This window comes from Liolophura sinensis, chromosome 12, assembly GCF_032854445.1.
Source record: "Liolophura sinensis isolate JHLJ2023 chromosome 12, CUHK_Ljap_v2, whole genome shotgun sequence".
NCBI classification, from domain to species: domain Eukaryota; kingdom Metazoa; phylum Mollusca; class Polyplacophora; order Chitonida; family Chitonidae; genus Liolophura; species Liolophura sinensis.
Genome location: NC_088306.1, coordinates 4,006,281 through 4,028,774, shown reverse-complemented (window position 1 = coordinate 4,028,774; position 22,494 = coordinate 4,006,281). Strand labels below are relative to the sequence as shown.

At 39.5% G+C, this 22,494-nt stretch overlaps 1 protein-coding gene and 2 long non-coding RNA genes across 3 annotated transcripts in view; 1 reads left to right on the top strand and 2 right to left on the bottom strand.

Annotated features, from left to right (window-relative positions):
• Positions 1-256: 256 nt before the first annotated feature.
• LOC135479884 (uncharacterized) lies at positions 257-3,128 on the bottom strand. The gene is made up of 2 exons (XR_010445882.1): positions 3,057-3,128; positions 257-794 (listed from the first exon to the last, which is right to left on the bottom strand). It is a non-coding gene; the product is annotated as an uncharacterized LOC135479884 (long non-coding RNA).
• A 3,947-nt stretch (positions 3,129-7,075) lies between these two features.
• LOC135479383 (uncharacterized) lies at positions 7,076-14,186 on the top strand. Its single transcript, XR_010445847.1, has 2 exons — positions 7,076-7,219; positions 13,444-14,186. It is a non-coding gene; the product is annotated as an uncharacterized LOC135479383 (long non-coding RNA).
• A 2,203-nt stretch (positions 14,187-16,389) lies between these two features.
• LOC135479353 (dynein axonemal heavy chain 2-like) overlaps positions 16,390-22,494 on the bottom strand; it is a 59,221-nt gene continuing 53,116 nt past the window's right edge. The window contains 4 exon segments of the mRNA XM_064759177.1: positions 16,390-18,627; positions 19,068-19,218; positions 20,427-20,501; positions 21,541-21,717. Coding sequence (XP_064615247.1) covers positions 18,473-18,627; positions 19,068-19,218; positions 20,427-20,501; positions 21,541-21,717 — 558 coding nt within the window. The 3' untranslated portion in view covers positions 16,390-18,472.

Sequence of the window (22,494 nt, the reverse complement as noted above, 5' to 3'; positions counted from 1 at the left end):
CAACCTGCGGATGGTCGTGGGTTTCCCCCGGGCTCTGCCCAGTTTCCTCCCACCATAATGCTGGCCACCGTCGTATAAGTGAAATATTCTTGAGTACGGCGTAAAACACCAATCAAATAAATAAATAAATAAATAAATCGACATAAAATTGTATTCGGACCAAACACCGATTCAAAAGCCAAAATCGCCACGATATGGCTGCAAAATTGATGATGTGGCGTTAAGCCATATCATTCATTAAAAACCAAAACTTCAATTCTAGGCCATTAAGAGCAGTTTAAATTATCAGAAAATCCTTTAATAATCAAGTTTTATAGACAGGCATTCAGATTGAAACATAAACTTCGTTCGTCTAAACCTCAAATCGTAAGGGAACTTGCGTTAAATCAGTATTTAGAAAACACATACATGTGAATGTCTTATCACACAGATTTGAGCAAAACGAAAATAATTCAAGTTCTTTTTGTCATTAAAAGTGCCATTTCGTCCCGATCGTTTCATTTTCATCATCCGGATGCTACCTCACGCATGAGCTCTTGACCGTCCTATGCGTGTGGGTCCTCGAAGTCTGCCATGTAACGTCGACAGCGGAGTGTACAAGCGGCAAAGCTACTCCTGCACCTGGCACGGCACGGGTCCAGACCGTAGGACGAGCAAGCATTGCAGGAAATGACGTTGTCGTAGCAGTCGACCATGCAGGGGACGAAGTCGTTGGTGACCTGGTCCGTGTAGGTCGCTTGAACAGTGAGTAACAGGGCGCTGCTGAGGATAGCACACACAAACACGGCTCTAGTCTGGAAGAATAAATAAAGAACACATATAGATATAAATAACACATTTAGAAAGATAAATCACACATAAAGAAATATCAGATAAAACATTAAAATAAAAAACACGTTGAGAAATTATTAAATAGCATTTGAATATCGAAAAGAAAACAGCATACAAATACTCTGAGACAAGAAATGAAGCGAATCAAGAGAAAGACGCTCGATGTATGTGTGGGCGAGCAGTTTTAGTTTGGGCACTACTTTACATGTTCACATGGAAATTAGTGACATCTTTGATTTGTCCGGAACATTACCAGTATCCTGAACAATACGTGTATTCTGATCTTTACCGATATTCTGATAATTACGTGTACGCTGGCCATTTCGTGTATCCTGTACATTGTTCGCATCCTGGATGTTACCTGTATCAAGAACATTACGTGTATCCTGAACAATATGTACGTACATACTGTGATCATCGTGTGCATTCTAATCATGTATAGTGATCAATGTGTGTACCTTGAACAATATACACACGTGTATTCTGATCAGTATGTGTATTCTTATCACGTATATTGATCATTACATGTGTCCTGAACATTACGTGTGTCCTGAACATTACCTGTATTCTGAACATTAAATGCATCCCGAACATTACATATACATATGAATACATTATACATACAAATATCTTTCGTGCCAGGTGAAATACGTGTCTTTAGGGAAAAAACCGAAACAATTGTGAGCAGATTAAACACTGTGTTAACATGGTATGTACCTTGCACCGTGTGCATATGTCAGCGTAAGGCCTTACACCGTAATATTCCAAGTTACATTCTGCGAAAAAATATACAGTATTTGCCCTAATAATTCGCATGAAAAGAGAATGTATAATGTAAAAATATTACTTTTGGTGTTGAAACTCCAGTCGGGTATTATTCAAGCTTCCAAACAAACATTAAATTATCTTTCTTAGATGACTAGAGCTCTCACATTCAGACAAATCAGAAAATTAGTCAGATTCACAATATATGGGCTGACATTCAGCACACTGAAATGACAGGTGTGACGCCATTATGGTGTGTACGGAGATCGCATATCAGATATGTGAAATCATTGGCATTTCTTAATAATTGTTATCAGCACTTATTTCATTATTTGCAGATAGTAGTAATGGAGTTTGTACTATAGACCATTTTGATTCCCTTAATCGCGGTCTGTGCAGTTATTTGCTGATTACACGGGTATCAGGCGTTTTATGAATCACTGTGTTATAAATCGATCCGTGTGCTCTGTATATATTTATTTACCTTCAAACAGGTTCTCCAGCCGTGGAAATTATTTTAGAAAGCAAATTTTCTTCAGAATTAAACATTTTCCCCGATTTAGTATATGGCCGGTGAGAAACACTTACTTCAAATATGATCATTTTATACCTCTGAGCCAATGGCCGTGTTTGAAATCTATTCGTTTTTAATGTTTTGTTTTACAATAGCAAGAGAAATAAAGTTTTTATTTTATATTTCTTCTTATTTTTTTTTATTGTTAATGCCTTTCCAGGTATAGACTGTGAGCAGTCAGCTGAGAGCTAGAAAGTTCCAAAACTTTCATAGTTAAAATAAAGATAACGATATAAATGACCACGCGAAGCGTTAAACTTCTCCAGTATACAAAAGCAAACAGGAAACATTATAATTATCATAAATTAACATTCTTAAACATTTTAGCTACATAAGGGGAATACATGCAGTATTAAACGACCGATTTTAAGGTAAATGTCTAAAATACAGATTGACAGTACATGACATCAAGTGTGTGGGATACGGTAGCCCACATGTACGTTCCAAACTTTCACATTTGTTTGGCTCAGCTAGATATCTTGTTATTACACACCCATGCACCATGATGTCCAAAAAGAAACATTTCGTTTTATAACTCTCCAATCCGAGCTCAGTAACGTCATAATACAATTTCAGTCAACTTTAACTTCCTCACGTCACGCAGCAAGACACAACGTCATAAAAGACGACACATGATCTACACAAATCTGTGAAGGCCTACAGGTAAAAAACTTGTTCAAATACAAAAAATGATAATATTGTCAAAATACAAATAATAATTAGAACATTACACAGTGAAGGATGAATGCCATAAATATTTTTCTCGCCAAACGTGGAAATGATAAAACACTCGTCTCGTGACTTATCATTTGCACCTCTCAAAGGAAATATATTTATGATATTCAGCCTTGATTGTGCAATACCCTTTATATATTCAAATACTTACCATTCCGTACAATTTTTGCGTCTCCTCGTGTATACAGTGTATATCAGGAACTCAGTTCTCTCTCGATGACCGACAAACGCTGCCAATAGCCAATTTTATACGCCTGTCCAAGTGACGGGGTTGGGTGAGGTGGGGAGAGATCCGGAACCCTTGTCATGTGACGTCTTGTTGTTATCGGCTATTACCGTTGTTTGTGTAAGTTCAAAGCAATAATAATTGTAACGGGAGACGGAGAGACGCGTTATTATATTGACAAACTTGACAAACATAAACTTATATTGACATTAACAGACCTTATTAAGTTTAATGGGATACAATTTCACTAGTGACTTAAATAGCGTATTTATTTTGATACCTTTAGAGAATAACGGTCATTGTAAACAAGGTTAATTCACCGTAAATGTCACAAAAGTTCAAATGTTCCAGTTTTAACAAGTAAAAAAGGGTTCCCCGAGAGCGAACGCCGCATGGGCTTCAAATTACCTCCCTTTGCTAATCTGTCTATCAACGTATGTAGCAGCAACGGCATTAAAGCTGCATGGGGTCATTTGCTGTATCTTCAAGTCAGAAGAGTTGTCAGGTATCTATTGACCCCTATATATAGTGTGCTTGATAAGCTGACAAATTTACCTGTGAGGTTGTAGCTTCTTGTCGGAAAGGTTGCCAGGTATATATGGGTCCACTACTGGTTACTCATTGATGACGTGACAAACTTACCTGTGAGGTTGTAGACTGATGTCGGAAAGGTTGCCAGGTATATATGGGTCCACCACTGGTTACTTATTTTTGATGACGTGACAAACTTACCTGTGAGGTTGTAGATTCATGTCGGAAAGGTTGTCAGGTAAATATGGGTCCACCACTGGTTACTTATTATTGATGACGTGACAAACTTACCTGTGAGGTTGTAGATTCATGTCGGAAAGGTTGTCAGGTAAATATGGGTCCACCACTGGTTACTTATTGATGACGTGACAAACTTACCTGTGAGGTTGTAGATTCATGTCGGAAAGGTTGCCAGGTATATATGGGTCCACCACTGGTTACTTATTTTTGATGACGTGACAAACTTACCTGTGAGGTTGTAGCTTCTTGTCGGCAAGGTTGCCAGGTAAATATGGGTCCACTACTGGTTACTTATTATTGATGACGTGACAAGCTTACCTGTGAAGTTGTAGATTCATGTCGGCAAGGTTGCCAGGTATATATGAGTCCACCACTGGTTATTTATTATTAATGACGTGACAAACTTACCTGTGAGGTTGTAGATTCATGTCGGAAAGGTTGCCATGTATATATGGGTCCACCACTGGTTACTTTTTATTGATGACGTGACAAACTTACCTGTGTGGTTATAGCTTATGTCGAAATGATTATCAATTAGATAAGGGTTCATTACAAAAGTAGATGACAGACTTACCTGTGTGGCTGTATAGCTTCGTGCCTAAAAACACATACATCTCATGCACGATAAAATCTGATGTGTTAAATTGTTTTAAATTAAATTAATTCCGTTTTCAGTGTTTGTCACTTTCACTTATACGACGGCGGCCAGTATTACGATGAGAGGAAACCGAGTAGAGTCTGGAGGAAACCCACGACCATCCGCAGGTTGCTGACATACTTTAGCATGTAAGACCGGAAAGCAAGCCAGTGTGTATTTATTTATTTATTTATTTATTTATTTATAAGCCACCTCTACGGAAGGACAAAACTGAATGGAGTCCGACGTTGACACACGACGGTCCGAAGGTTGCTGGAAGACCTTCAAACGTACGAACGAAGAGGAAGCCAGCATGAGCTGGAGTTGAATTCACAGCGACGGCATTGGTGATATTGTTCCTTCAGTTCGCGCTATATAAGTTGTAGGTTCAATCCCAAACTTGGGCAGGCAATTTGTCCATCCTCACACCTTCCACTCATTATTCATGGGTAACAATAAACAGTCGTCGACGGTCGATCGTGCGGACATTTGTGCAGCCTAACCATGCACATGTTTTCATTAAGTATGGTGTGGGTGTCTGTATGCCGCACGTGAGAAACTTCGTCAGTAACTTGGCAAAGTTCGGCACTATGCTTTACCCCAAACACACCTGTTTCCCCTTGCCATAAATTTAAACTTGTTGCATAATCGAGAAATTCTTCATCATTGCCTTAAACAAGAAACTAGATAAATTTTCTGACATGAACTGAAATCAATTCTTGTTCTATCAAACGACCTATGCTTTCTCTTAATTTCAACGTTTAATGTCAGCTGGCATTTTATCAGTTGACATTTCGTATCTCAAGAAACTAGATATGAGCCGGTTATATGTGATATATTACATATATCTATGTACAAAAATTATATAGAACACAGGCTATTTTTCACAGCTTGACGTAACACATGTGTTTATTTATTCGAACGGTGGTTAACATCATATTTAAGAATTTTTATTGGTATAACGCTGGTCAGTCTTATATGGGTGGAAAAAAACGGAATGATGTAGGGGGACTGAAATGTCGACAGTTTTAATAAGCCTCCTGATAGGCTATACACACTGCGAGCACATGTACTGCTATTGCATGGTGTTACACCCGATGTTTTCTTCCCGTCACAATGTTGACCGCCGTCGTATAAATGAAACATTCTTGAGATAGTAAAACACGAATCAAAACAAATAGATACTTTATGATCGCGCGTTAAAAGCTGACCTTTGCTGAACCGGTCGCGCTTTCTGTATGAAGGTTTGTCAGGTATCTTTTTAGGCGAGGCGCAATAGTTTCCATCACATTCGTTAAATTTTACTTGTTTGATGTAAATAAAGTACTCATTAGCAGAGCGTAAAGCACAGGTAATTAAACTATTAATAAACATTATATGTTCCTAATATACCCACACCTGAAGCTTGAAATTGTGAGATTTAAAGTTGGATCTCACAAAGTTTTGCATGCCCGATTTCATGTATTGACATCAAATGAGTAGACAAGACTTCCAAACCTGACATGCGTGTAATTTAACGCCTAGAAGGGGCCGTAAATGCCACGTCAAACAAATGGAGGACTGGTTCACGTGAGGTTGCATATAACATCTCATCAATTACGCCACAGCCTGTTATAATTGATCAGGGCCTCAGCCAATCATGTTGGTTCCTAAATTTGAACCGCAGGTATGACGTCAGCATTGACGTACCAGTAAGAGGTGCACAGCTAGCCAAGAATCGGGATTAAATAGTCGAGCTGCAATTAGGTCATGGTCGGATTAAACCTATTATTTCGCCTAATCTGATTAAAGTCTGAGAATGGCGCAAAGATCAATTTGGATCCACGAAAAAGTGTACAGTCGCGTAAGAAAATAAAAGGCGCAAACTTTTACTTTAATATGCAAAGGTCCTCTTCCGCTGTTTAAACCAAAGCAATATGACGTGTGTCAACTTCTGTAATTAAAATTCGTATACGAAGTCATAATGCATTAAACTGGATCCGTTTGCCGGCTAGTGATACAGGGTTTGACACCCACCAGGCCCACTTTGGCCACTTTCTGGCCGGCTGTGACAGGATATTGTGCAGTCAAAGGTGCCTGTTCCACACACCGTCGTCTGTTACCCCCATTCTGCAATACTTACTGGGTCACTCATGGAACTTGATAGCTATTTGGCTATCTGTTTGAAATTAGACTCTGTCAGACAAACATGTGGTGGTAACAGTCGGTTATCAGACACGGTAACACAAAACCACGTGACAAAGGTTCCGGGATCGGTTATTCAGCACCCATGAGACATGCAACTATAGAAACGCAGGCTCTGGCCATTATGACCGCCATATTTTCTCATCAAAAACTTTAGAGGATGAGTCAATTGTAATGATATTAAAAGATTACCCTTAAACACGACCTTATTTAGCTAAAAGTATCTTTACTCAATTATAATTTTGGCCCAGAACACTTACGGTCTTCTTAACAGTGTGAGCCCTGTTGTTCTCTCCATCGATGGTTTCTATTTGCATCATAGACGCTATCTACAACTGGATATTGACAAAGAACGATAAGCCTTTCTTGAACGAGAATGTGTACTTCGCCTCTATATAAGACAGAACTTTATCTTGGGAGAGATCAACCGCTTCTCTGTACTTTGTCACCGTTCTAATCCAAGCCAAGTGATTTCAACTAGAATCTGCTAACCATGGTAAGTGCAAACTTGTTATTATAAATAGATTGATTTGTTCAGAACTGAATCCCCCAAGTCTTAATTGGGGTTTTTTCTTTGTGTGTGTGTGTGTGTGTGCGGGGAGAGAGGGTGGGGGGGTGGGGGGGGGTGGGGTGGGGTTTGGGCTGCATGGCAATTGACACCGGCTGTATCATTCAAATTCGCCAGATTCACACTGTGGCAAGTTTACCATTTAACTAGTAACATAATAAGACAGTAAGATTTAAATTATACACATTATTTCAGGAACATTTTTATGGACAGGAAACAGAACACTGAACTTTCACCGATATATTTACATATATCGGGGACTGATACCATCACTGGATTTGACTTTCGGTGAATATTGGACTCGTTACAGCAGAGTTTAACTCTGTATATTATATAAGTATATTTCAATCATTGTGGTTGCTTATTACCCCTCCCCTCTTGTGTACATATGAGCGTAGCTCCATTACTGATTGATTGATAATGTCAGTATAGTATTTGACATTCAATAGTTGTTGCTTCAGCTACAAGAGATCTGGTTTGTTTTAAGTACTATATTTTGCACAATTACTGTAGATTATTATCGTCACGTGCTGTTTGAAAGATAATAATTGGTGACGTCTTACAATAACATTGGCTGAGCTTTTTATTAGGTCGATCCTGGAGAACTAGATTTTGTTGTTGGTTCGCATTCGTAGTTGAAGGCATTTCTTGACATTTCGGACAAGAAGTAACCATAGTTTTATACTTGGGGTCATTCTGAGACTGTTATAGAGTAGTGAGTGGTGATTTCACGTGGTAATAATCTTGGAAGTTTGCTTAGAATAGGATTTGTGTGGTTATAACAACATCGGTCAAAGATTTTAGCACTTGAAATTCAAGTGTCAGATTTGATAAAATATGGTTGAGTATGTGGTAGATATAATCTAGGAAGCTTTTAATAACAGTTCTTACTCAGAATGGCATTGTTTCAAAGTACATTTTTCGTAAAATTTACTCTTAAAGATGAGGTCTAACCGTGCTCGTGAGCTAGCCATTTTGCGCGTAATCGGGTCTCATGCATATGGTAATTTTTATGCATACATAGGCTCTTGTAGACGTGATATAAGCTTTTTAATTAAATTCGTGGAGAAAAGGAATTATTAGTTCTTTAGGTGATTCTAATTGTTGATTTTAAAGTCTGACATTACTTGAGAAGATTTAAACTTATGGAGGGAAAAACTTATTTCCCACATCGGTGACTGTGATAGATTTTAACAGGTTTGTGACGTGCAGCTATTTATCCATGGACGATACGTTGACGAAATCAGCCGGTGTAGAACCTCTGGTGGAATTTCGGCAATGCTCAGCGATAGTGTGGATAGAGCCTCTGTAGATAATAGGTGAAGTACAGAAGCACTAAGATCCACGGGAAATACGCTGACGGAATCAGCCGGTGTAGAACCTCTAGTGGAATTTCGGCAGTGTTTAACGTTAGTGTGGATGGAATCTCTGTAGATATTAGGTGAAGTATTAAGAGTGCAGAAGCATTAAGATCCACGGGAAATACGTTGACGAAATCAGCCGGTGTAGAACCTCTGGTGGAATTTCGACAGTGTTTAACGTTAGTGTGGATGGAGTCTCTGTAGATACTAGGTGAAGTATTAAGAGTGCAGAAGCATTAAGATCCACGGGAAATACGTTGACGGATTCAGCCGGTGTAGAACCTCTAGTGGAATTTCGGCAGTGTTTAACGTTAGTGTGGATGGAGTCTCTGTAGATACTAGGTGAAGTATTAAGAGTGCAGAAGCATTAAGATCCACGGGAAATACGCTGACGGAATCAGCCGGTGTAGAACCTCTAGTGGAATTTCGGCAGTGTTTAACGTTAGTGTGGATGGAGTCTCTGTAGATACTAGGTGAAGTATTAAGAGTGCAGAAGCACTAAGATCCACGGGAAATACGTTGACGAAATCAGCCGGTGTAGAACCTCTGGTGGAATTTCGACAGTGTTTAACGTTAGTGTGGATGGAGTCTCTGTAGATATTAGGTGAAGTATTAAGAGTGCAGAAGCATTAAGATCCACGGGAAATACGCTGACGGAATCAGCCGGTGTAGAACCTCTAGTGGAATTTCGGCAGTGTTTAACGTTAGTGTGGATAGAGCCTCTGTAGATAATAGGTGAAGTACAGAAGCACTAAGATCCACGGGAAATACGTTGACGGATTCAGCCGGTGTAGAACCTCTAGTGGAATTTCGACAGTGTTTAACGTTAGTGTGGATGGAGTCTCTGTAGATACTAGGTGAAGTATTAAGAGTGCAGAAGCATTAAGATCCACGGGAAATACGCTGACGGAATCAGCCGGTGTAGAACCTCTGGTGGAATTTCGGCAATGCTCAGCGATAGTGTGGATAGAGCCTCTGTAGATAATAGGTGAAGTACAGAAGCACTAAGATCCACGGGAAATACGTTGACGGATTCAGCCGGTGTAGAACCTCTAGTGGAATTTCGACAGTGTTTAACGTTAGTGTGGATGGAGTCTCTGTAGATACTAGGTGAAGTATTAAGAGTGCAGAAGCACTAAGATCCACGGGAAATACGCTGACGGAATCAGCCGGTGTAGAACCTCTAGTGGAATTTCGGCAGTGTTTAACGTTAGTGTGGATAGAGCCTCTGTAGATAATAGGTGAAGTACAGAAGCACTAAGATCCACGGGAAATACGTTGACGGATTCAGCCGGTGTAGAACCTCTAGTGGAATTTCGACAGTGTTTAACGTTAGTGTGGATGGAGTCTCTGTAGATACTAGGTGAAGTATTAAGAGTGCAGAAGCATTAAGATCCACGGGAAATACGCTGACGGAATCAGCCGGTGTAGAACCTCTAGTGGAATTTCGGCAATGCTCAGCGATAGTGTGGATAGAGCCTCTGTAGATAATAGGTGAAGTACAGAAGCACTAAGATCCACGGGAAATACGTTGACGGATTCAGCCGGTGTAGAACCTCTAGTGGAATTTCGACAGTGTTTAACGTTAGTGTGGATGGAGTCTCTGTAGATACTAGGTGAAGTATTAAGAGTGCAGAAGCATTAAGATCCACGGGAAATACGTTGACGGATTCAGCCGGTGTAGAACCTCTAGTGGAATTTCGGCAATGCTCAGCGATAGTGTGGATAGAGCCTCTGTAGATAATAGGTGAAGTACAGAAGCACTAAGATCCACGGGAAATACGCTGACGGATTCAGCCGGTGTAGAACCTCTAGTGGAATTTCGGCAGTGTTTAACGTTAGTGTGGATGGAGTCTCTGTAGATACTAGGTGAAGTATTAAGAGTGCAGAAGCACTAAGATCCACGGGAAATACGTTGACGAAATCAGCCGGTGTAGAACCTCTGGTGGAATTTCGGCAATGCTCAGCGATAGTGTGGATAGAGCCTCTGTAGATAATAGGTGAAGTACACTGCACTAAGATCCACGGGAAATACGTTGACGGATTCAGCCGGTGTAGAACCTCTAGTGGAATTTCGACAGTGTTTAACGTTAGTGTGGATGGAGTCTCTGTAGATACTAGGTGAAGTATTAAGAGTGCAGAAGCATTAAGATCCACGGGAAGTACGCTGACGGAATCAGCTGGTGTAGAACCTCTAGTGGAATTTCGGCAGTGTTTAACGTTAGTGTGGATGGAGTCTCTGTAGATATTAGGAGGAAGTATCAGGAACTGAGGAGTTTCTGGAGGTAACGGGTACACCATAATGATATTGTGCTGTGTTTTGATGAATTAGAAACACCACTACATCTCTATCATCCACGTCCTTGTACATAGGGAAAATAAAAGTGTTGTTGTTTATTGTTGAACTGAACATTCTGTAAGGACCTTCATCAGTTCATATTTATTTCACTACTGGAATTCATGGTTTCTCTTCTAACTTGGATTTAAAAACAGATTATTTAAATCAGGAAGAATGCAATCTACCTCAAATTCAAAATTATGTAGTGAGGCTTCCACAAGTTTGGTGTAATCGTTTACATCATCCCATGGTTTGTACCAAAATTCATAAGGCGCTATCTAGCGTTGAATGAGAACTGGTACCCACCATAGACTTTCAGAGTAAAAAGGAAATATAATCCCTCTACACTTGAACAATGGAAACGATTGGCAGAAATTCGCGCTACACGCCCATATATTCATTAAAACAAGAAGAAATTTAAATGAAATAAAAAAAATGATAAAAAAAAAAACGAATGGGTTGCTATAAAGAACTTTCCCAGGCTTCCCCTTGAAATCTTGTTTCATCTTTGTCTTTGTCTTTGTCTATCCACTTACAGTTGATTGGCGTTCAACACCCGACGTGGGCCTATATGTATAACATGTACTGGTACACTCAAACATATTCCACTTTATAGACCATTACTACTGAGGTGAGGTTCATGGGTGGACAATGTCAGCATACTCCTTACAGTGCATGCGTCTCTCTCTGCCGTTTGCTTTACATCTCTGCCACCACTAGACAAGCTTGACCTGCGGAACCTATGAGATGCACATACATGTATATTTGTTTAGGTTTACCCTCATCACGTGTTTCCTCTCGCAGAATTATTAAATCAGCTTTCATGAATAAAATTGTTTTAAGTTTTGGTTCCAGACATGCTGTACATACTGCATATATAGAGAAATAATGTGTATAAAGTATTATTAGAGAAAAATGTTGGGAAGAATTGTTTGTGTTTCCTGACATCACCTGCTGCATTATCACCGTAACCCCAGTGACCTCGGTGTTGTGCAAGGTTTCTATAAAAAATTTACTAGTGCTGGCAATGATGCAAAAGGAAAGGTATAGAGGGACGCGTGCACTGTAAGGAGTATGAGAAGCCGGGCGCATTAAGCCCGCAGGAGTAAATCTTCCGCGCCCTTCTCCACGGACCTGACAAATCTCTTCTTTTCAAACCACAGCCAAACCAGCTACATGCACATGTAGAGCCTGGATTGGAGGCTACACATCAGAATAACTGCATTTGTCTACACCCTATATTAATCATCATCTACAGCTATCAAAACTATTCATTTATTTATTTTATTACATTTTATTTATTTATTTATTTATTTATTTATTTAACAAATCCCCACATGTGGCCTCCTTGATAGTTAGCTTGTACACAGCGCTATAATAGAAGCGCCAAATAGTGCATGTATCGCTTACCCAAAATATCCGCCCACCTGTCCTCTTTGATAGTGAGCTCCTACATAGGGACATATATTGTTCTGTCAACTAATCAACATAGCTGGCCTCTAGAAGTTAGCTTCTACATAGCGTTATCATCTCCGAACTCCATAGCGAATATATATCATTTCAACAAAACCGCGCAGACCTATCTATGATAGTTAGTTTCTGCAAAGCGCTATTCTAGCGGCGCTAAATAGCGAATATGTTATCCTCTCCAGAAATCTGCACAGACGCCGCCACCTCATTTAGTATGTCTCTATCTGGTGCTATCATGTCATCCCGGAAAGGCAAATATATTGTCTTTTGTTCAAAACTCCACAGATGGCATCTTTGATAGTTCGCTTATACATAGCGTTGTTATAGCAGCCCTCAATAGCAAATATATTACGTTCAGAAAATCCCTAAATGATGCTCTTTCACGTTTTGGTATTAAATGGTTGTATTACAGCTGTACTGATTACAGCATGTGTTTTCCTGTCCTGAAAACCTGCAGTGGGTGTAATTCAGCAGCTAACAACAACAACATGTGGAAAAACTTCTCGTAACATCGTTTTGATATAATCAACTTGTGCATTCTTGCAAACTGAGTTGAAGCTTACAAACGAGTCCACCTAGCGTAAGGAAAATACCCTGCCTAACAACGGCCCCGAGCAGGCCATTGTACTGATCTCATCGTGTGAGACGTGACATTGATCAAAGCGTTCGTGGGATTTGAAAACGTGATGTGCCTTGGCCGAGGTAGGCCCACTGGCTGGTACTATTTAAGTGATCCTCAGTTGTCTTCATTGTGATGAATTCGTGTTTCGTGTGTATGTCGGCCTGAAATATATTTCGGCAAGAGGATAAATACTGACCCCTTTGGGATCATGAAAATCATGCAAATATTGATCTTTTGGACGACCTTCCCGTTCTTATACCCGCGCAACACTGCCAATGGTACTTTTAGTAGTGACGCTTTTACTATTTAGTTGAAGTACGAAATCCTGTGTAACGACATATTTTTTCTCTTTTTTCCCCAGAACCGTGCAATGTTCCTGTGTGTAATCGGCTGTGCCATATTACTGGCTGCGCATCCCACATATACTGACGATGTGCCCAGAAATTTCGTCCCCTGTATGGTGGACTGTTACGATAAACATTTCGTGTGTATCAAATGCTCCAAGAACCCCCGCAGTGAATGCCGGGAAACGTGTAATGAGCAGCGGGATGCGTGCACGCAGAACTGTCGTCAGCACATGGATGATTTCCAAGACCCGCATCAGTAAAACTCATCAACACAGGTCATTCGAATTGGTGGAAATGGCAGACAACTTTAAATATACATGACAACCAGATGTTCTGAGCGAAGTGTTTTCTTGTAGAAATACTAGCAGTTTGTGAAAGATGTACGCAAAAAAAAAAGCACAACGTCACCCACCATTGACTTTACTGACGGGACTTCCAAAATAAGTTTGGCAGCCTTCTGTACTTCACATGAAGCAATGAACTAGACGACGTACCAGTCTGCTAAGGAAGGGCCTTTTTCATGCTACCAACACATTTTTTCTTGGAACTGATAAGCAGCGAATGGCCACATTGAGAAAGATAAAAGACTTCTATGATCTCAAAGGACTTATGTCTGCGGCAGACATGCATTCAAATGTAGGCATATATAGGCCTATATGCATTCAACTGCTAGTTTGTCTCCTCTGTCTCTCCAATTCTAAAAGCCGTGGTGTTTCTCTGCGAAAATAAAGACCTAGATTATTTTAACTGTTATAAATCTACTTGTCATTGTTAATTAACATTACCTATTAAACCTGGGGTTATTATATATACACGGACACGGACAAAATCGTGTGACCGGCCCGGTGACAGTTGGTAGAGCGTCCGCTTCGGGACCGGTAGATCCAGGATCAATCCTTGATCGAGTCACACCTAAGACTTTAAAAGAGGAAGTTGTAACTTCCTCGCTTAGCGCTCAGCATGAAGGGGATAGTGCAACGACTGGTTGACCCGTATCAGTATAATGGCTCGGGCGGGCGGCTTACTTGCCTTCGGCAAGTCGTCTCAGTGAAGCAGCACTAAATAAAAGAGCGGTGGAAATCCGTCCTGCAACAAGGAGGCACATTACACGTACATGCACCCTAAGGATTCCTTCGTCGTCATATGACTGAAAAATTGTTGAGTACGACGTTAAACCCCAAGCACTCACTCACTCATAAATCGTGTGGACATCAAAGACGCCGCCAGTGGACTCCATCTTATACACGCACATACAAGTCTGGTCATCTTTGGTGTACTTCTCTAGAATTACTATTTATCGGAATTTATTCATATAAATTTCTTCTTTCTTTCCCTTTTAGGACTAAAAATATAGTACAATTAAGACGCCAGGGTTTGCTACTGCCGCATTAAAGCGTAATGTCAGATTCTGTCGTAAAAAAATATTTCGACAGGGAATATTTTTCCTGGCTCAGACAGGAAAGGCAACAATGTCACAGGCTCGAATTCAGCGCTTGTCGGTTAAGGGCGGTGAATAATTACACTTAGGTCAGGAGGTTTGTCAGATATGTGGCGAAGGGCTATAGGTTACCCCGGGCTATCCATGTCTTTTCCACCCCTCATTCACCTGTGTCCTCCAAGTGAACAAAGTCTTAAGTCCAAGGTGTCCGAGTAGACAGACAGACTCTAATTATCAATCAGGTTAGTACCTTGGAATTCCACGGATACCATGTCGTATTATTGGGTATCAGCATAGAATTCCACGGATACCATGTCGTATTTATTGGGTATCAGCATAGAATTCCATGGAAATGAATTTTCCCCGTCGTTGGCTTATTGCTTGGAGCGTCCGCGTCGAAGTTGGAAGTGCATGTCTAGGCTCACATCTGAACATGTTGACGCCTGATTTGGTACTCAGCAATGAGAGGTTAGAGCACAGCGCTACTGACCCAGTGTCACGCTAATGAATTATACAAAGATTTCAATTATCAATCATTTCCGTTCCTTGGAAGTCTACTGATCTATCCATCTATATATTAGTATATAGAATTCCAAGGAAAGGAAGTGCTTGATAATTTTTTAATGGGAGGATTGTGAATTTTGAAACACAGAGGGCTGGTCGCGAACTTTGACTTAACCATCCCTTGGACAACTGAAGTTGCGATAGTCCCGGAGATCAACGGCTCAAGGTCGAGTGATCAATCATACTGCTTACAATACATGTGCAAGTACAGCGGAAAGTCGTCGGTTTCCCTCGGGTTCTGTTCGATTTCCTAACACCACATTGCTTGCCGCCGTTGTACAAGTGAAATATTCTTCTGTACTGCTTAGAAAAGGCAATCAAATAAAGAAATAAATAAATACAGCGCATGTGCCGCTCTTGCATTTTCGTCATGTATATCTGACTTCATAAAACTTTGTTGGAAATCGATAAGGTTGCGTGCTATCTGGAAACTTTAGACTTCGTAAATCCATATCAACGTTATGTGTATAGCTTAGATATGCCGGTATATACAAGGCTCCTGGCTTATCACAATGGGCTCGGACAGGACATTTGTCCTCATTACATCTCTAGCTTCATTGTTCTCAGAGCCATGGTTGTATTTATAACAACGGGCAAAGCTGCTCTTTTCTGAGATGTCCCGTGCAATTTGTTGAAGACACGTTTTCTTCTGTCAATGACATACGTTCACACTTGATGGGGAGTTCGCCAGTTACTCTTAAAGTGTCATGCCATGCGCCCTCTACCTATCAAATTGATCTTTATTGTGTGAGTGAAATATTTTATGTGCACGACGTAAAACAACAATCAAATAAACACGTAATTTATAATAAAATTTATAATATAATATATTTATAATTTATTTATAATAAGACAAGCTGACAACCCGAGAGCCGGACATGCACGCGAATTTCTACTGACAAACTGTCCATTCTGAGAGACGGGACAAGGACGGTTCATGCTTGTCTCAGACCCAAAGTTTTGGTCAGTTTTGCATTGCACTGGTTGCTTGGAATGGACGTCAGCAAAGGGCGAAAACAAAAGGTTCTTTTGTTTGATACATGGTCAGACTGGAATATCAAAACAGCAACCACAAAGTTGTTTGACCGCAGTGAGAAGAAACGAAATTTTTATCACTCGCTCAAACTTGTTCCCGTTTCCAAAAGATCGTGTCCACGTAACTTCTGAGATCTTCCCTTAAACAATCCATGTAGAGTCAACAAGGCCAAAGTACATGCACATATATTTCATGTCAATTATTTTGTTAAATGGACGGAAAAAGTCACTTTTCAAAACAGGCGAAAACATAAATTTTTTGTTTTCATCATACGTAATTTCACACATAGCATGTTTGTAAAATTCAAACGAAACTGTTGGAATTACATCAAATATACCAAAGAATAGTTTCAATAAATATTAAATCATGACAATACTTACAGTGGTTGCAGGTAAACAAATCTGCTTGTGCTTGCCATATATATATATATATATATCTTTGGATGGACGGAATGTGCTCGAAACGGATCTTGCATAGAATATACATTTCAAGATGGCATTTAACTAACGCTTTTTGAGACTAGATGTTCAAGTTTCTAACACAACAATAGTTATGTGACCTCCGGCTACAATAATAAAACTGGAGGGTATCTGACTCCAACTCATCAAGTCAGACGGGAAAATGTCACTTCAGGGTCACCCAGATTTTGCCGATCACGAAAAGCATATCTCAACCAAAACTGTGGTAAAATAGTCAACTGAAATAACACTGCTATACAGACAAAGCAAAGAGAGTTAACAGCACTATCACAAACAGTTACACCTTGAAGAACAAATTAAAACTTACTATATTACAAATATCATGTTCAACAACAATTATTAATAACTGTCAATAATCAAGGACAAACAAACTGGAGATTATAACAAAAGCATGCCAAATTCCCATCAGGAAAATAGATAACAAACCAATATGGCTATCATAAGAAAAAAATGCTAAATACAAGTGAATATTTTTTTTTGAGAGTTTATACTCTTCTGAGAGTAATACTGTGATTTGGCGTTAAGGCCCTGTTGAAAATGTCAAGCCGTTATTACAATCATAATGGTGTATTCATGAGATTGTCATTTTGAACTTATTTAAACCATGGTGACATGGTTACACAGAAAAGGAAGGGCGATGTGAAAATGTAAGTGTTATCAACTGAATGCTTTAAAAATACAGGAAAAAAAAAACATTTAGCAACAAAACGTATGAGATGAGTAGTGTTGTGAAATATTGTCGTAATAAGTCAATTTCATGACGATGGAAGAGGCAGAGTGACAGAAATCATGCGAGCGATTGTGACAATGACAACAAGGGGTTTCATACCACCCAAACTTCAACTAAGGTGATGTGAAAGCAAAAATGTTCTAAAAGAGACACGCTTGAATGCTTTCATACTAAACAACGAAACATCACTTCAGTTTATTACATGCAGAGGAATAGGTCGTTATGAAACAAGCTTACACAATGATACTAACAAAAATATCCAAAATGAGTATTAATGCCTATTCATGTTTTTAGTTTCTGAGAGAGAAAACCTCCAAAACTGAAATATGTCCTTAAACTAAATGTTCACACACTCGCAAGCTTCCTGTCACATTTCTGTAAATACGCATAATACATGTATTTATAGCTAGGGTTAGCCTTACTAAATAAAAAAAAAACAAAACATGTCTTCATTTGCATGAAGGCACGCATTCTAAATGACTGGATTGTATGAAGTGAGATGAAACAAAATCAGAAATATTAAGGAAGAAAACATGACTAAGCTGATCAAGAAGATGTGTAGGAGAATTACAAAAAATGGCATCTATCTGTATTCCTTTATTTGGACATCTGCACAACTTGTCACCCTGTGTAAGGTTGCCTCACACTAATCCAACAAGGGGCCAGCATATGCACGTCTTTACTTCTCTTCAGAATTTCCGACAATCCGTGTCTTCTAATCAGCAAATGATGTCTTCAAAACTGTTAGCAATAATAAAGAAAACCGTATATGATCACAACTGTGAGATGAATGGAGCTAATAATCCAAGCTCATGAGTAGAGCTGTCCCTCTCTTCACCCAGTGGTCTGCTGTCTTTTCTCCGCTCTTCAAGTCTATGGCCACGACGAAGGAGGCACGACCGGCCGTTCCTGCTCGGTTAGGGTAGTAGTAACACGGACAGGTATACACACCTGTGGGAAACAAGCAGGTGAAAAGTTAAAGGTGATATTTCCTCAACACTGAAGTGACGATATATGTGTAGAAAAGAAGCTTATATTTCCTCAACACTGAAGTGACGACGTATTTGTGGAATAGAAACCTAACTGCCTTTGGACAGGTATGACAAACCTCCTGGCCTACGGCAGCTATCGAACCACACTGCCAGGCTTAGATCAAAAACATTTTCGTTGTTTCATTACGAAGCGTTTTACAAAGATAGGAACACTGCTTTGCGCAACAGGTACATGTACATATACATGTAAAAAAAAAAATAGAAAAAAAAATAGAAAAAAAAAAGACGAAGCTTAAATAAAACCAATAAGTCCCATTTACATCGTGTTGTTGCGATACTTTTGCACAGTCTGCTGAAGTCAGGAATTATCTTTCAGTAAATGTGGAGAATTCCGCTCACCTTTGCTGATTTTCTTCTTGTTCTCCACCGGCTTCATGTGTATAGAGGGCATCTTACAGACGAGCTGCATGGGGTTAGCCTCCACCAGGCACTGGTTCTTCACATCCCAGCCCGCTCCTTGTAGAAACAGGCCTTTGATCAGTACACCGTCCTAAAAACAATACGACACTCTCAATCAGATTTGGCTGAAATATACATGGTTACAGGAAGGAGACTACAAATAATACAACCTATTTAAGTCATTTTGGAAGACGGGTGAAAACTGACAAATGCCCACAGACATTTTGTTTTTGTGATGTGTTTGGTAACTGCATAAATCAAATTTTAATCAGGAATTCTTACGAGGCTGTAGGACATACCATGTTAGAGCAACTGGAAACACAATGTAGTGTTACCTACCCCACGGTCATGTGGTTAAAACGTAAAACAGGGTCTGGCTGACGTAAGCAGAAACAGCTGCGTCCACAAGTTATATGAATAACTCGCGCCTGATTCGTTAGAACTGATAAAATTTCACTCACTTTGAACTGCACTTTCTTGGTTGTGCTACATCACAAAAATAAGAAGTTATGCTTTTTAATCTTCCTGTCATGCGTGCGGGGCACTGTATTCGACATATATATTCGGTCTATTTTCTTTTAAACTTCCATGAATTATACACAATCAATGGACAAACCTGCATGACTTGGATGAACCTGTGACTGTCTACATTACAGCCAAGTACGACTGACCATCAATCCTGAAAGGACTGTAATCAGGTCCTTTGCCAATTTAAGCCAAACTATGTTAGTTTATTAAAGTTAAAATTGTATGAAGTCTAACAAAGTCTACTGACAAATTTTGTGAAGGAAACCAAGGAGTTTGCAGGGAACAAATCTTTTAGCAAATAGTAACCTGCCAGAAGTTTACCTAAGGTGTGCATGTGGAGTGATAGTGGAACACTGAAACAATGCACCACTCCTTTGGTGACCCTATCCATAGACAACAGCAATAAATCTGCAGCTCTATCATATAAAAAAGCTAAGTTAGTTATTGTGGAATACTTGAAACCTAGCACAAAGTGAGCTAGAGGAATAAAGCATAGAGCAAAGCTCTGACCCGAAGTTGATACAGTACATGCTTTATGAGGTATAACGATCGGACAGCTTAAGGCAACTTAAGACTTGCATTTATCAGGAAATGTACATGTAAGGCTTAAGTCATAAATTGCAAACTCAAAATTGGAAAGAGCAAAACTTGTGATTGGTATATTGTTCTGCAATACAGTGTATAAATTGTAGCCTTCCTAGAGCAAAACATTTTAACTGTAGCTTTGAAGTTTCAACTTTTGTGTAAGGTGTGATTGGTGAATGAGATTACCTTGGGTGGCCCTGTAATGTTGGAGTCATCCACCGTCATTACGGTAAACTCCCAGGATAGAGTGTCCACAGACACCTACAATACAACAAATAAAAGTCAGGTGTGACTGTTAAAACACGCAAGGAAAGTACAAAACCTTGAATGAATTTAATTAGACGTTATGTTTTTTTATCATATCACCTGCTGACAAAAGTCAGAAAAGATGTACTCCAGGTGGCTGCCCTCAAAATCTACTGTTAAACAGATGACGTTTTCTCAAAAATTACCAACTGTTACAACTTAACTAAAGTGTTCTTGAAGCTAAACCATGTAACTGGTTGACATTAAAAACTAAATATTTGGTAGTCTCTGTACAATTTGGTTTTATTATTCTGAATGGGCAGACCTGCATGACATATCAAGTCAAGTATGACGTCAGAAGCGGTATTACATGCACATACAGCTTTACATGTGTCTGAATGCCAATGCTTGGTGAGCTGACGTTTTGAGTGCTTATGGTGTCAAGTGCATATAACACAAACTCAGTCAAAGGTAGAGATAACAGGAAAAAGAGCAACATGGCCAGATACATTGCAAATTGATTGTAAATTAGGGAAAACATCTGGGTTATCCAGGTTATCCTATTTCATAGAAATGTATATGTACATATACTGGATTCTGGATAAACTACTTCAGAAACCTTCTGGTTTTCCAGTTTTAACCGTTTTCACTTTTCTTTTTCTTCTGCTTTTAAACATGTTTTTGCTTCATTTTTCATGTTAACTATGATATCGAAAACCAATCACTGTCTCAGGTTTTCAAATTGTTCTTGCCACGATATGTCTGGAACATTGCCGATGTAGCGTTAAACCATAATTATTCATTCATTCATTTCTAATGAATTAACTCTCTTCTTCAGAATGCATCATGTTTTATGCTCTTTCACATGCACTCACATTTGGCTGTTAACTACACAAACTAATACAAATCTATGATAATTACATCTATCTTCTTGCACTATAAACTAAGCATTGTAAATGGGTCTTAAAATTCCGGCTTGAATTAAATTCCCCTGGTGGAATGTGAGGATACCGAGTGCTTCCAACGTGAGCAGGTGTTTATGTAGGCTACATACACTGTTCATCCTGGCAGAGGTCTGCAGCACAGCGGTGAGGAAGCCCGTGGGGAAGGTGAAGCCAGACATCCAGAAGATGGTGGGTGGGTGAGCGGTCAGTGCCCACTTAGCCAGCTGGTCTACACGCAGCACCAGATCCCTCGTCCAGGCAGCCAGCGGCTTCAGGGAGGGGTACGCCTGTAGGTGGACACAAAGTTACCATTGTTACTGGCTCATGATAATTCCAAAATTTATTCACATATTCATTTGATTTTAAATCATCACCAGGTTGATATGGGTGTATTATGTTGTAAGTGACTAAAAACCACAATAAATCCATTTTTAAAAGAAAAATAAATGTTTTCAAAGTCTTAGTCCTTGCTAAGATCAATAGAACAAAAGGAACACCTTAGCATGTACAAAATTTCAGGTCACTTTAATTACACTGTCACGACGGTGTATGATGATCCGAAGAGAAAAGAAGCAGTGTGCATTGTTCTCAGAGTAAACCACTACCAACTGCAAATCTCCCGACTGGAACATGTAACCAATTTCTTGGTTATTAGTCAGTTTCTGTAAATGGGGAAGGGGGTGGGGGTTGTTGGTTGGGGTGGGCATACCTATGTACATGAATGTGGCCTCTAAATGCATACTGTACACTTAACAGTTGGGCATTGCACTTGGAACAGGGATAATCAGTACTGAGACCACACCAATTGAAACTGTTGTTTTACGTGGGGAAAAAATCATTTACATTGTCAGAGAAAGGTACAAAAACACAAATAAAAACTTGAAAATCATCAAAATTGAGGGAAGCGTGGACTATCCCACCAGTGGAAGAGATTTACACAATCAGAAAGCATTAAATAACACGAAAATTATAAAAAAAACCATTGAGATAGGGCAAAATAACTGGATTCTCAATTTTTCCTTTTCTGCATTTTTAGTGCCCAAACAACACGAGAAAGTTCATAT